We start from the raw sequence: 15,047 nt of genomic DNA, 5'->3' as shown, positions 1-15,047 counted from the left end.
CGGTGCTCGTTTAAGGGGACCTGTACTGGGGATGAGACCGGGCTCTGCGCGGAGGAGATAGGCGGGATGCCTGGCAAGTTCGCGGGCGCGAGGGGGTGGCCCTTACCTGCATGGTGACGACCCCCAGCTCCTCGGCCGCCAGCCTCCGCATCTGGCTCGCCAGCACTTGCGCCTCGTCCAGGATGGAGAAGTCGGCGTCGGCCCCGGCGCCCAGCAGCCAGCCCGCGGCCAGGCAGAGCAGCCAGAGGGGCGGCCGCCGCGCCCCAGCCCGGCCGAGCGAGCCCCGACCCCCGCGGGCCAGGGCGGCCGTCTCCGCCGCCTCCTCTTCCTCCGGCTCGCGGGCCATGCCGCCTACCCCCACTCCCCGCCGACGGGCTCCAGGCGCCGGGAAGCGGGGAGGGAGCTCCGGGAGGTGCGCCCAGGGCCCGCTCCGCGCACCCGGCAAAACTTTCTCGCCCTTCTGCAGCCGCCTCTCACCGCCGCGGCGGCTCCCGAACTTAGGGGGCGCCCGGCTACGGCGCGGGAGCGCGGGCGGCCACCATCTCCGGGCTCCGGTGGCCGCGGCGGGAGAGGAAGCGGCCGCCCCAGCCGTCCGCGGGACCCCGGCGCCGGCGCGGCCCCCGCGGTGCGGCGGGCGGCTGGGAGAGCTGCGGCGTCCGCACCGGGTGCGCGGCCGCGGGGCTGACAGGCGGAGCCGCCGAGCTTTCGCTTCCCGCGGGTCCCGGCCGAGCGAGGCGGCGGCGGCGGCGAAGGCGGGCGGCTGCACCCGCGGAGGAGGAGCGGCGACCGGGCTGCTATGCTGGGGCAGCCACCCGAGCGAGGCGGGAGAGGGGGAGGTTTAAAAAAACAAAAACAAACAAACAAAAAAAGCACACTGAAAGAAAGAAAGCCAGCGACGGGGGAAAGGGAGGTGTCTGGTGCCACCACGCTGCGCTCCGGCTCCGTGCACTTCCCGGCCCGGCGGCCGCCGCGGCTGCGGTGATTTATGGAAGCGGGGAGAGAGGCGGGGACATTCCCCCGGTCGCCCCTCCCCTCTCTCTCCCGCTCCCGCCTCAGCACCGGCCCCTCGAGACGCCACGGGCCCGAGCGCAGCCTCTCGGCTCGGGTACCAGCCCTGCCGGGGGTGGGGTCCCTGGGACCTTCTGGTTGCCGGGGACAGCTGCCCACCCCAGCTCTCACCCTCCGCCCTCGCGAGGGACTCCGGGGTCCCACCCATCGAAAGTCCCTTTAAGTTCTAGGACGCTGGCTTTCTGCCTGGCGGAGATTCGGGAAGGAGGGGACTGCTGTTTGTGCGTCCACTGCCCTTCTTCGATGTTATTAATAACAATAGCTAGCATTCGTTGGATCAACGGATTCCTTTTTTTTTTTTTTTTTTTTGACCAACGACTCTGTGCCCGGCCCAGTGCTCTGGGGTTTGTATACATTATCCTTTAATCCCCACCACATCCCTGTGAGGTACTATCTTTATCCCAAAATTTTAGGTAACAAAGACCGAGGCTTAGAGAGGTGGAATGAATTGCCGAAGGTCACCCAGGGGATAAGAGGCAAATCCAGAATTTAAGCAGATCCGAGACTCTTGCTCTAAAATAGGACATAATTCTTTCTGCCTCTCTTTGGAAATGAACCATCTGATCCCGTCAAAAGCAATAAACAAAACAAAACAAAACCCACAAAACTACTGAGCGGGAATTCGCCCCACAACAACTAATTTCTCTGAAGCCTGGGGAGGCAGTGTGCTTCCTTCCTTCCTGCTCCTGACTCCTGGCTCAGGCCCTCTGAGAGATCACCTGTTGGAAGCACCTGGAACAAATGGATGAAGGTTGTGGTAGGGGCCATTCTTAGAAGCCTCTTAAGGTTCCGGCTTGTAGGTTCCTAGAGGACAGAGCTGTGCCCAGGAAGATGAAGGCTGCCTAGCAGAAGCGGTAGCAGGACTAGATCTCGGCTTTGGTGTTCTCCTCACTTTACAGCAAAACCTTATGTTTTACTTCTTTGACTATATTGTATTAAAAACCCATTTTTGGGTTTCCCTGGTGGCGCAGTGGTTAAGGATCCGCTTGCTAGTGCAGGGGACACGGGTTCGAGCCCTGGTCCGGGAAGATCCCACGTGCCGCGGAGCAACTAAGCCCGTGTGCCACAACTACTGAAGCCCGTGCGCCACAACTACTGAAGCCCGTGCGCCTAGAGCCCGTGCTCCGCAACAAGAGAAGCCACCGCAATGAGAAGCCCGCGCACAGCAACAAAGAGTAGCCCCCGCGAACCGCAGCTAAAGAAAAGCCCACGCACAGCAACAAAGACCCAACGCAGCCAAAAATAAAATTAAATAAATAAATAAATAAATAAATTTTAAAAACCCATTTTGCCTCGCGGTTGTTTCTCAGTTCTGAATTCCCCAATCAGTGTTATCTCTGCTATACTCCATGTTTTCATTTTGTGACACTCCCCATTCTGTGCCCCCTTGAGAGAGGCACATGGGACTCTTGGAACACCATCATTTATTACGTGCGATGCTCGTTTTGCATAACACGTCCTGGAACCAAGATAACCTCATCGAGGGCAGGGACCAATCCACCTCTCCGTCATCCACACTTAGCTCAGTACCAAGCACAAAGTAGATACTGTGAAAACGATTCTTGAATTAATGATGGGATAAAAAAAAAAATCTGTTGTCTTTTATCCCCAAAGTTGACTTGACATTTGGTAGCGAGATGATCCTATGACTTCTGTTTTTCATTGTTATACCATTGCATATGATTGTTAATCAGTGACACAAAACTGATGTCAGTCCCTGTGGTAAGTGGAAGAGAAAAAAAAAAATGATAAAGGGCAGCTAGCGTTAATTTTTTTGTCTTAGATTCTTCAAGGTTACTGTCATCAAGATTGTCACACATCTCTAAACTATCCTTCTGAAACTCTTTCAAATGGCTGCTCCATCTTTGCCCAGCCTTTGTATCTTGCTATTTCTTGGGGTCCTGTTTCTTGAGGTTATAATCCTATGTCCCCCTTTTTTTACTTTGTTTTTTTTTTTTTTTGAGAACTCTCATGTTACATCCACACCTTTAATTACCACCAAGACAGCAGAGTTTTGCAAATTTCTAAACAAAGCTCAATCTCCCTTTTCAGTGGGATTTCCAAAATTCCGACTGTTTACTGGCGTCTCTACTAGATACACTTGAACTAAAACTCATTCCTGCTTTCTCCCACTCTCCACCTAAATCTATACCCTGCTGTAAATCTGGGTGGACGTCATGCATGCTCCAAACCAGGTACCTCATTCGCCACATCCATCCCCTGCTCTCCATCTGCACCCCACTGGCTGCCTTCAGCTTCTCATCACAGCTCACCTGTGATCATGACCACAGTCTCCTCTCAGGTCTCTGTGGAATCCACCTCACCCCCATCCTTCTATTCTCCACGGTAAGACCAAAATCACCTTTCTAAAAGTCAAATCCGAACTTGTCTCTCACTAACCTAATCATTTCTGGCGCCCCATCACAGAGAAATAAACAACACAACAAACAAGTCTTTCTGGGCTCTGGCTTATCTGCCTTTCTGGCCTTCCATAAGCCACTCTGCCTCTCAAATCCTCACAAACCCCAGAAAACACTTTTGCTGGTGGTGTTGAAAGCCCTACCCTTTTCCCCACCTGACAAGCCCCTATTGAGCTGAGATGTCACCTCTGTGAAACCTTCTCTGACACCAAACCCCACAGAACTGATTGCTCCTCCTTTGGGTCCCTCTAAGTCTTGTTTCTTCTCTTAGCACTGATTATCCATTGGACAGTCATGTTTTCTCCACCTAATGCTTCTCATTAGGTCCACCAACCACCTGTAGGTTTAGGAGACTCAGTAAACTGCAAATCCTGTGGTCCATCTCAGGTCCACTGAAGCAGAATCTCTGGAGGTGGGCTAGGTCCTGGAATATGCATTTTACAGACCCCCCTGCCCCCCCCCATGAGTCTTATGAACTGCTGAGAGACGGCAAACAAGCGCCCCAGGATGAAAACTCACTCACCTGGGAGCTCTGGCGCTTTGTCCAGTGCCTACACTCTATAGAGTCTCAATACCGAGAAAGGGCCACTAACAAGTAAAAGTCTCAGAAAAAAGTCAGTTGCCTAACAACTTTTAAATGGTGGTGGCAGCGTGCTAACACGGGTCTTCAAATGGCAAGCTCTGAGCTACTAGTCTGGTGTTAGAGAAAAGGTTTACACGCATATGTGCTGGCACATGATAGACCAATAAAAGCTTGTTGCCCGATAAACTAGTAATCCTTAATGTCTCCAGTGCATTTAAGTAAAATTGCCCTACCATCAGCCCCTCTCAGCACCAGCGGATTGTTCTCTGAGGGGCAGCTGATTAGACCTGGGTGGGCTTATAACATCAAGTAGCCAATCTATCACACCCAAGGCATGGCAAAAAATTCTCAAAAAGTTTAGGGAAAATAAGAGGAAATAGCAATTAGAAGTGGCAGTTGAAACAAAAAAACATGATTAGAAGTCAGAGGGGACATGAGTCCCATAAGACATAGTACAGGAAGTGTATAGCTATAAATACATATACAGATATATATATTTATATATAAATATTTTTACACATACACACAAAGATGTATATGTAACCATATATGTGTATGTGTGCATGCATGCATATACAGCCATATAGCATGGTAGCTAAGAGCAGGGTTTTTAGAATTAGAAAACCTGGGTTCAGATCCCAGGAAAGTACTTATTAGCTGTTTCATCTCTTAAACCTTAACTCCTCTTAGCTTCAGTTTCGTCATCTGTACTTTATAAACATTAACACCCAAAGTTTTTGAGAAAAGGCACATAAAACACTTCACATAGCACCTGGTACATAGAAGCACCCAATAAATAGTGGGGATGTCTGCAAGCTGAAGTTATGAGGGAGCAAACATTACAAAGGAGCTAAGAAAACCAAGCAGAGAGAAGAGAGAGTGGAGTACACAGAACATGTGGCCTGAGAGAGGCCATCCCCCAGATGCAGAACTAACTGGATTTCAGAACTTTCCAATTACAGTCCAAGTCTACATGTTCTATTAATAACAGACTCTTTCTTTCTCCCCTCTGTCTTGATGTAATTCTAAGGATCAAGTTCAATCATCCATTCTTACAGAGAGGACACTATTGACTATGTAACTATTTGAATACAAAATGAGGAAAAGACTGGTAAGTGGGCCACAATTTTCCGGAAGACTAGAGACCACCATGAAAGCTGTCTGATAGATTAAGCTTCTCCCTAGAGTGCCCTGTACTCCTTGCTTGTGACCGAGTTGGACACCTGTTCATTATGTTTCCTCTTCATAAGCGCTAGCGCTTAACATGCAGCCTTGTAAAAGTCCATTTATAAGTCTGTTTTCTCCATCGTAATGTTTCTCAAACTGTGGCCTACAGGCTTCTACAGCAGAATCACCCATCAGGGACTTCATCTGCCACATTGTCAAGCACAACTCTAGATCCAGAGTAGAAACCCAGTAAATGTTGGACCAAAGAACCGGGAAAAAATTAAGAAAATCCATGAGTCATTAACTCTGTGCCAAGAGTAGCACTAACGATATTGTTCCTTGGCTGCTAAAGAAGAATGGACCGAGATTCCTCATCAAACTGGCTGCTCTTCCCTATTTTGGGAGATGCAAAGCCACTTCAGTGAGAGACCACCTCATGGTACTCACGGGCCAAGCTTCTCACCACAGAAAACCTGTAGGTCAAACGGTTTTGAGGAATTCTTGGTCAGATTTCCAAAAAAATGTGGTATGGAGTTTCCAAGCCACCACGATTCCCCTTTGCATGCTCTGAGGTGGAAACAGGGCCAAGTTAACAACAAATCCTCAGCCTAACGCTTCTGGCAGGCTTCCCATTCAAAACAATAACTGGCTGCAAACTATATTGAATCTGTGAACTCAGGGAGCTCGGGAGAATAGAATCAGTAACTTCAAGGGCAGAAATTAACATTTGCCCATTAACTTCTACAAGAATTCAGATCTCAGCAAGTGTGTTTCTTGTTAAATAGATGGAAAGAGCTACCGGTCTAGAGCATCTAGAACATAGAGCCTCCCTGGTTTCCATATTCCTCCTGCTGATTTTAAAAATCATCAGGTTTCCCACTCCCCTTCAGACTGGGAGCTAGCAATGATAGAATAACAGTAATTGATATAAGTAACCGAGACCCTACCAAGGGTAGGATAGCATCTACGGCACACAACTTATCATTTCTTGAACTCAGTGTGTTTCCTATGTTCTATCATTTAAGCATTAAAACAGAGAAGACAAGTTTATTATTATGATTTCATACACAGGGAAACTGAGGCTTGGAAAAGTTAAACAACTTGCCCAAGGTTATAGGCTAGTAAACAGCAAAGCTGGGCTGGATATCCAGGTTTGTATGACTGCAAACTCAATTCTTTTGCTGCTCTATTGTGTGCCTGTCTGAATGCAAAAAGAAAGGAAAAAGAAAGGAAATAATAATTATTGACACCCATAGATCTCTGCCTAAGAAACATCCTTATTTCTAAAGCAACAACTTTTTTTTCCTGTTAATTTCAACAAGCATCTATTGAGCATTTACCATGAACCAATAATTTTACTGGGTCCTAGGGATACACAGATGAATAAGATTGGTTGTGCTTAAGAACTTTCCTGTTACTGGGAAAGTCAGAGAATTTTAAGACAGGTAATAACACACACAACAAATGCCTCAGGGCCTTTGCACTTGCCATTCCCTGTGTCTTGAATGTTCTTCTTCCAGATATCTGCATTTCACTGTCAAGAACTATGAAGTCTGAATCTTTACCCTACTTGCAAACCAACAAGTCAGCCTACCACAGCCTCACGGCTGCTGGCAGAAGACACGAGCCTCCAGGGTTAAAGACAAAGGACTTTATGACTCCATTACTCACAGCAATAATAGTAGCCTGAGTGTCAGCATTTGTGCCAGTTCTCCAAGCCCTAATTCTCACTGGCAACATGAAGAGGTTCATTAACACCTGCACACATCAAGTACCATGGAAGAAGAGGAACCCCAAGCTTAGATAACCCAAATCTTATTTATAATAAAATGCAAACAAAACTGCCCTTTGCTCCGGAGGGAGATATCTTTAATATACTGGGCAGAAAGCAAGTTTTCCCTAGGCTCTGAAGAAAGACACTGTCTCTACCTGTCAAGGCTGTTCACTAAACAAACATCCTTGAAAATATAGTGTAGAACAATAGGGCAGATAGTACCTTGCTCACAAGACAGGCAAAAGTGCAAGAAACCCATGGAGAATTATCTCCCCACATTGCCTTTCTCTAGTCTGGACTCAAATATGAGGGGAGGCCTTCCCTCACCATTCCATTTAAGACTGTAACCCCTATAACCCCCCTCTGGAAATTCCCTGTATCCTCTCTCTCTACTGTACTTATACCATCTAGCAACATATATATTTACTTACTTATTTTGTTTATTGTAAACTCGATGGAGGCAATGATTTTGATGTGTTTTGTCAGCATATCCTCAGTGTCTGAAATAGTACCTGGCACATAGTAAGTATTCGAGAAATAGTTGTTGAATGAATGAATATAATATGGAATGCTCTAGAGAAGGAGCTTATGCATTGGGTACAACGAGAGGGGCAGTTAATCTAAGGTAGGTCAGAGAAAGTTCCCTAGAGAAGATGTCACCTGAGGAGGGTCACCAAGGACAGGCAGCTGTCACTCAGGCATAAAAAAAGCAGCCCTGGTAGAGAAAAGCATTAAAATGTGCAAAGACCAAAACAAAACAATGTGAAGAAAGGAGCTGTAAGTTTGGGATATCTACAGCATTAAGTGGGAAGGGGCAGTGGACGAGGCTGTTGGTGAAGACAGAGGCCTTGGTCCTTAGCCAAGGGACTTGGAGTTTCTTCCATGATAGATGGGGAACCACAGAGGGTTTTAAGCAGGAGAGTGACATTTTAGAAAGATCACACTATATATAGTTCTTTGGGGGATGGATTTAAGGCAGGGACTCTTGACTCAGACCTGTTGACTGAACTAAATAGCAACTCAAAATATCTAAATATTTCTAATTAGGATGTTGAAATTTCTAAGGAAAAAGTATGACATAGGATTTCAGTTTAAAAAGCCAAAACAAGACAAAAATTGAAAATACTCAGAGCTTTAGCAAGATTCCTCATGATTTTTAATAAACATAATAGTAATAACTTAAATATAACTTAGGGAGTCTTAGAAAGCAAAGAGTTAGAATTGACTCTCAGCTAGTTATACTGAAATCAGATGACACTTTCTTTCCATGGGCTTGATTGGACATAATAAGCAGTATAGTTCTTTCCATCTTACCAAATGTTTAAAATTTTTCTAAAAACTATTTAAGAGTACTAGAATTATCAATAAACCAAATCAAACCAACTATAGAATGAGCATTTGCTATGTGCAGGAAACTGTGCTGCTTGCTTTGAGTTTATACTTTGGCTAGGGAGGCAAGACTAGAAATATACAAAGTGAAATAGCAATGAGAGATTTAAACCACAGACCAAGGCTGTAATAGGAGAGATGGACAAAACAAATGAAGTACACAAACAGTGGTTTGCATAGTGAAAATATGACTATATATGGAAAAAATATTGATAGCCAACACTTTCTGAGTGCTTACTAGGTTCTAGGCATGATGCTATGGGTTTTATATCAAGTTATCTCCTTTAATCCCTAGAATTCTATGAGTCGCAATCCTAATAATACCTAACATTTATTTAGCTCTCACTAGGTTCCAGACAGTATGCTAAGTGTTTTAAATGGATTATGGATTATTTTATTTTATCCTTGCAAAGACCCTATTTAGTAGGTATAGTCATCTCCATTTACAGATCAGGAAACTGAGGCTTAGTAGGATTGAGTTCTTTGCCCAAGTTTTCACAAGTAACATGCGATGGTGTCATTATTTAAATCCACTCTTAATTACAGTGCTCACATGCTTTATAATAACAAGCAGGTATTATTATCAGGTCTATTTTCCAATGGAGAAAAGTAATGCTCAGAAAAGTGGGGTCATGAACACATGTCTGAATGAAAGCCAAAACATAGGAACCTTACCACAAAACATCTTGATGCATCAGAAACATAAATGGCATAGAGTTTATATTTTATCAGTGTCATCCAGCTGACTTGAACTGAGTTCAAGTTGAATATGAGGAACTTAGTGGGGCAAACAGGATTCGGATTTTAAAATTTTCATCGTTTACTTACACCAGGGACTTTGCCATATGCTAGGGAACACTGTTGTGCAGGCATACTGCATAGGCTTAGACAGGGACAGATACTGATCTAGTAATTGCAAACACACGGAATCGGAAGTGAGGAATTTTACAAAAGGCAGACACTTTCAGATCAGTGCCCTTTTTGTTCTGATGACTCCATGATGCTAGAGAATTCTAGAATTCCTACTGCAGTGGATATGTGTGCTGAGCATTGTGATCTCACCCTACAGCTCCAGGGGTCAAGAGAAGGAAAAGGAAAGGAACATGCTTATTGTATTTCCTATTTGTACCTCCTACCCCCACCAACTCTTAAACGCCCAAGCAAACCTTGCTAGTGTTATACTAAAAACCTGCAACAAAGCCTCTAAAACAAATTAGAAGACCTCTTATTTCACCTGCCATTCATCACTCCAGATTTCCCTGGCCCATTAAGTTCATACTTAAACCCAGATTTTCACCTTCAGCGTCCCTGGGTTTGATGAGCCACATTGGACCCACTACTTCAGTATGTCACCTCGGACACACTTGGATTATTCACTCTCTGGCACTAGGCATCTTAATGTTGGGGGTCCTTGCCCTCAACTCACAGCACAGACTGGGCACACTTGCTTCCTGCCTGACCTCAGGGAAGGGCATCACACAAGTGCAACCTGAGGGCGTCAAGATTGAAATTAGAGAGTCATCCTTGAAGTCCCATTTTTTAAAAATCTGGTTAAATAATTTCATTTCCCCAACATTTATTTGTCAAGGATCCCACATAAGCGTCAGGATGAAGTGGAAATTCTTAGCACACAAGGACTTGCATGATCTGGACCCAAACACATCTCTCCATTCCCCGCACTCCCCTCCTTCCAGCACACACTTACATCACCAGCCAAAACCAGCCACTTGAATCTCTGACTACAATCCTTCATTGCTCTACCTCGTTCCTTCCCTGTCTTTGCTCTTTTGATTTCATCTGCTTGGAATGTCTTCCCTCACCTTTCCACCTGGCTAAGGCATTCTATTTTTGGAGATTCAGGTAGAATCACTTCCCTCTAGGAAACCTTTCCTGACCACTCTGCCCTCTCCTCCACATAGAGGTAGAAGCCTCTTCTCCATGTTCCCTCAGCCTGTCCCAGACATCACCTTTATCACTCTGCATAGCAACTGTTACCTCTTGACAGTTTTTCTCAGAAGGCAGTCACTTCCTTTAGGAGAAAAGCAACTTGTTTTTAGCCTTTAAATATCTTGCTTCTCAGCAGCAAATGACACATAGTGGAGACTTAATAAACATTCATTCAATTAATGAACCCTTGAATCTATCACTTCCTACTTAGCCTTCTTACTGATCTGGAGACTATTTGGTATTTGTAGAAATATCACATTCAAATGCTTACCGGGACCAGGCAGTAATGTAAAGGCATTAACTGGCCATGTGGGACATTAGTCCTGTCTAGAGTGGCCTCTGCTTTGGGCACATGATGTTCTTTGGAGATGGAGAAGGAACCTGGGAAAATCATCTACTTTGTCCTTCTGACAGTAGATGAAGACTTATCTTTTTTTCCCCATACATAAAGAGGTTTCCAACTTTCCCTGAAAGTACTATGCCAATAAGATTAATATTAAAACATCAAATTCCCTTTCATCCTTCTCACTGAGTTTTCTGCCAAGTTTCTCTGCCCGTCACCATGAGAGCAGAAACACTATTGCTCACATGTTCTGTTTACCACTTAGCACATGGTGGGTGTTTAACTCATGTTAAAAGAGTAACCATAATATGCAGAAGGTGAAAGAAAAAGTTAGGTATGTTTAATGAAAGTGTGACAATTATTTTCCTTTTGAAAATGTATTCAACCTAAACGTGATTTCTTGTTTATATGACCTTGTCTTTTGTTTATATGACCATGCTACATCAGCAACAGGAGAAAAAATTAGGTTTATATCATAGTCAACAAGCTAATTAGCTCACATCTTCTCTATTTTGGTCATTCACTCATTCAGTCATCCAACAAATAATCTAGGTCTACTATGTGCCAGGCACTGTGGTTATTACTCAGATTCTACTTGAACCCTGGGAGTTGCTTTCGGTTCACCCCTCATTTTTCTTCTGAGACGAATGAATGATAGCTGTCTGCCAGAATGTGGCTCTGAGTAAGGAGGACAAACTTGGACAGTTGCAGAAACACAAGATATCTGGATGAAGGGCTTCCCTAACCAGGTCTTGACGTCCTTCGTAGAGGATTCCAAGTATCAAAATTGGAGCCCCTTTTTGTAGGTAACAATCTGCTGCTGGTCAGTGACTAGCCCAAGGTCAAGTTCCAAGATCGTTCCGGATAGTTCTGATGTTCTCCACTGTTCCTCATTGCTGACTGATATCCCATTCCTGGCCCAAGTTCATCTGCTGCTATGAACCAAAGGTCATTTACCCTGAATTTAGCAACTGCTTCAGAATCGACGTTGGCTGGAAACAGTGTCCCACCACACTGGTGCCCTCCCACATACTCTGCCTCTGGGCTCCAATGCTGATGTCTACACCCAACATCCCTGAGCTCTTTGTAGGCACCATGTGCTCTACTAAACAATTGACTTTCATCCTTATTCAATCCTTCCAAAAACTTGATGAGAGAGACACATTATTTTCCTCATTTTATAGATGAAAAAACTAAATGACAAAGCAGAATTCACACCCAGACTGTGTGGGTTCTGGCACCAAATTGGTCATCACTGTTAAACTACCAAGAATCACCCTCGGAGTGAGACGGCTCTTTCAGTCAATAATAACATTCAACAGTAAAAAATAATAACGATGATTCTGTATGGGGTAGGGACTCCTAGTTGCCCTTGACTATTCTTTGTTTTATAGTAGTAAAATCCTTAGTTTAGCCAGGCAAATGGCTGCCTATAAAAAGAATACATTTCCCAACCCTTCTTGAAATTCTCTATAGCCATGTGACTAAGGTCTGTCCAGTGGGATGACAGAGAAGTGGAGCATTTCCAGGGACTTTATAACAATTGCTTTGAACTCTTTTGATAGCATCCTACATACAAAATGCATTTTATATTATGTTGCATATATTATAGGCCCATATATATTTCTGAAACAAAAGTTTTAAGTAGAAATACTTACCTTTACTGTGTGATAAACACTCTGATATTGTCTATTCTATTCTATTTCATTTTTAAAAGTTATCCATTATATTGATTTTAGGACCCACTAGCGAGTCATGACCCACAATTTAAAAAGCATTGCTCTACCAGAAACATTATATGTACTCTTCTTTTTTTCCTTTGTCCACGCTACCGTCTCGATGCCTGAAACAAATACTTTCACTTTGGACCATGAGATCAAGGCCACACACAAAGGAGTATCAGGATGGAAGCTACCTGGGTCTCTGATAATATAATACATCATAATAACTGTAAATTACCTACCTGGGCTTTTACATGAGAGAGATACAAGTTTCTATCTAATTTAAGCCGCTGTTATTTTGAGTTTTCTGTCCCTCATGGGCCAAACGAATACTAACTAATTGTGCTAATGAATTGTGTGTTTCTTTTCAGATCCATTTCTCTCTATTTTCCTGCTTTGCTTTTTATTGGGTTGGCCAAAAATTTCGTTGGGGTTTTTCCGTAACAGCTTATGGAAAACCTGAATGACCTTTTTGGCCAACCCTATTTTACAAAGGGGCTGAGACCTGTGTTCTGACAGTGGGGGGTAGTGGTAGGAGACAGGAGGGCAGAGGAAAAGGAAGCCAAGGTATTTCTCCTTGGCTCTCTGCCTTGGATGGTGGCTTCACCAACAGCAGCTGGGTCTCCTCCATGGCTCCAATCCCCGCTGGACATAGTTTCATCTTCCGCTGGGTGACCTCAGCTCTTGCTGTCTGGTAACACTAGCCTCTCCCTTGATCTCTTTAGCACAGGAATGGTCATAGCTTCCTGCTATAGCTGATCTCTGGATCTCCTCACCTTCCCTCTCTGGCTTTGAGTTCTTTGATCCCCCATTTAACCAAGTCCCCATATTACATTTCCTCTGTTCTAAATACTTAAAGTAGTTGCAGTTTTCCTGACCAGCCCCTGACTCACACTAAAATATCATAGAAAACACTTCAGGTAAAATTTCTTGTTTCCTCCTCATCCTATAAGATAGGCACTATTCTTTGCTGTCCCCCTCCCCTTACAAATGATGAAACTGAGGCCCAGAAACATTACATGACCAGCCCTGGTCACATGGTAAGTGTAGGGGTGTCCAAATCGAAAGCTACTACCAATAGCCTAACTTTCAGAGAGCTTGACCTTCTGTTGGATTTTTCTGACGTTCAAAAAGTAATCATTTTTTATCATTAACATTTTTATCATTAACAGTAAATAACAATCATTTATTGTTATTTTGCAAAGGTCTAGACACAAAAACTGTTGGTCTGACATCACTCCATGTAACCCAAGTAGGTGGTCTCCATCCTCCAAGTACCTCCCCAAAGCAGGCCAATGTCCTTTAACCTCTGCCTTAGAAAAAGTTTCCAGTCCCTTCCCACCCGGGGTGAGGAGGGTGCTTTCTGTCCCTTTACATCAAAGTCTTAATTATTCTTCCAGGACTGCATTTACTCATTCATAAAATGTTTATTGAGTGCTTAGTATGTGCCCAAGGGCTAGGGTCTGGGGCCGAGCAAACATGAATGTGACTCAGCTCCTGCACTTAAAGAGCCCATTGTCTGGGAGGGGAGATTGGTATATAAAATAATGAAAGCACACAGAGAAGGCATTCTTTGGTGAAATCCAGCACAATAACAGCATAGTGAAAGTGTGGATCTTGAGCTGGTTCTTGAAGAATAAGTAGGAGTTGGGAGGCAAAGGGGATTGGAGGAACATTTCAAACTGAAGGAACCAAGATATGCAAAGGTTCAAAGGCATAAACCATTTCATTTGCATCAAATGTGGGTATGTAGCTTACACACCAATATGAACCTCAGTACTTTTATATTTACCCAAGAGTATGTATATCTGTATGTATGTATATGTATATGTGTATTTATATGTATGTATACATAATGTTTATGTATATATATTTATTTTTACATGCGCTTCATACATATATACACACACACTTCTAACTACATACCTATATTTTATATAGACATTATATATACTATGCCTTTGCATATAAATATACACAGATATGTATACATATAAAATTATATTTATATTATATATATAAATATAGACATACATATCTTCTTTGGTTCTTTATTTTCCTTTTTGACATTATATTGATCTAACTTACTGAATAAAAGAATAAAGGTGAACAGAAGAATTAATGTATTATTAAAGTAAGAAAATCTAAATGTTGGGATCTGTGACTGTATTCACCACACTAACAAATACCCAGGGGAAAATTATTGAAACATAAGCCATAGACACATAGCTTTGTACAAGGACATTCCTTCATAGGGGAAAGCCTAAATGCTTCTTGCAGGCTCAAGTTCCTTTCTGGAAAACTATTAAAGAATGTGCCCCGTCCTTGTTATGTTTCAGCTGAAAGTAAAATGTGAATAACAAAGGATATTTTCCACTTGGCTGGAATTAGTTCACATTTATCAGTTTGCAAAATGATAGTCTGTCCAAAATTCCTTTTGCTCAGGACAGTATGACTCTGGGAGAAAAAAGGAATTAAAAGTTGCTGTCCAGAATTCTCTAAGGACCTTTTGCTAACCTACTGAATCCCCATCCAATGTTCTCCGCGTCATCCATTATGTCAGTATTTAGGGAGGAGGGGGCTTCCTAGGTTGCCCTCCACCTCAGCTCTACCAGCTGAACCCACCTCTGGATGG

At 43.8% G+C, this 15,047-nt stretch overlaps 1 protein-coding gene across 3 annotated transcripts in view; it reads right to left on the bottom strand.

The window, feature by feature from the left end:
* The window catches only part of CACHD1 (cache domain containing 1), a 210,724-nt gene extending 209,770 nt beyond the window's left edge, over window positions 1–954 (bottom strand). For all 3 annotated transcript variants that reach the window (XR_005016827.1, XM_036828750.1, XM_036828760.1), the window contains exon 1: window positions 107–954. Coding sequence is in view for 2 of the 3 variants with exons in the window: in XM_036828750.1 (XP_036684645.1) it covers window positions 107–346 (240 nt within the window). In the remaining variant the exon portion in view is untranslated. The remainder of the gene's footprint in view (window positions 1–106) is intronic.
* Window positions 955–15,047: the final 14,093 nt, after the last annotated feature.

The sequence above is a fragment of the Balaenoptera musculus genome, chromosome 1 (assembly GCF_009873245.2).
Source record: "Balaenoptera musculus isolate JJ_BM4_2016_0621 chromosome 1, mBalMus1.pri.v3, whole genome shotgun sequence".
In the NCBI taxonomy this organism is placed as follows: domain Eukaryota; kingdom Metazoa; phylum Chordata; class Mammalia; order Artiodactyla; family Balaenopteridae; genus Balaenoptera; species Balaenoptera musculus.
The sequence above is the reverse complement of the archived record's forward strand: the minus strand, read 5'-3'. Positions and strand labels throughout refer to the sequence as shown.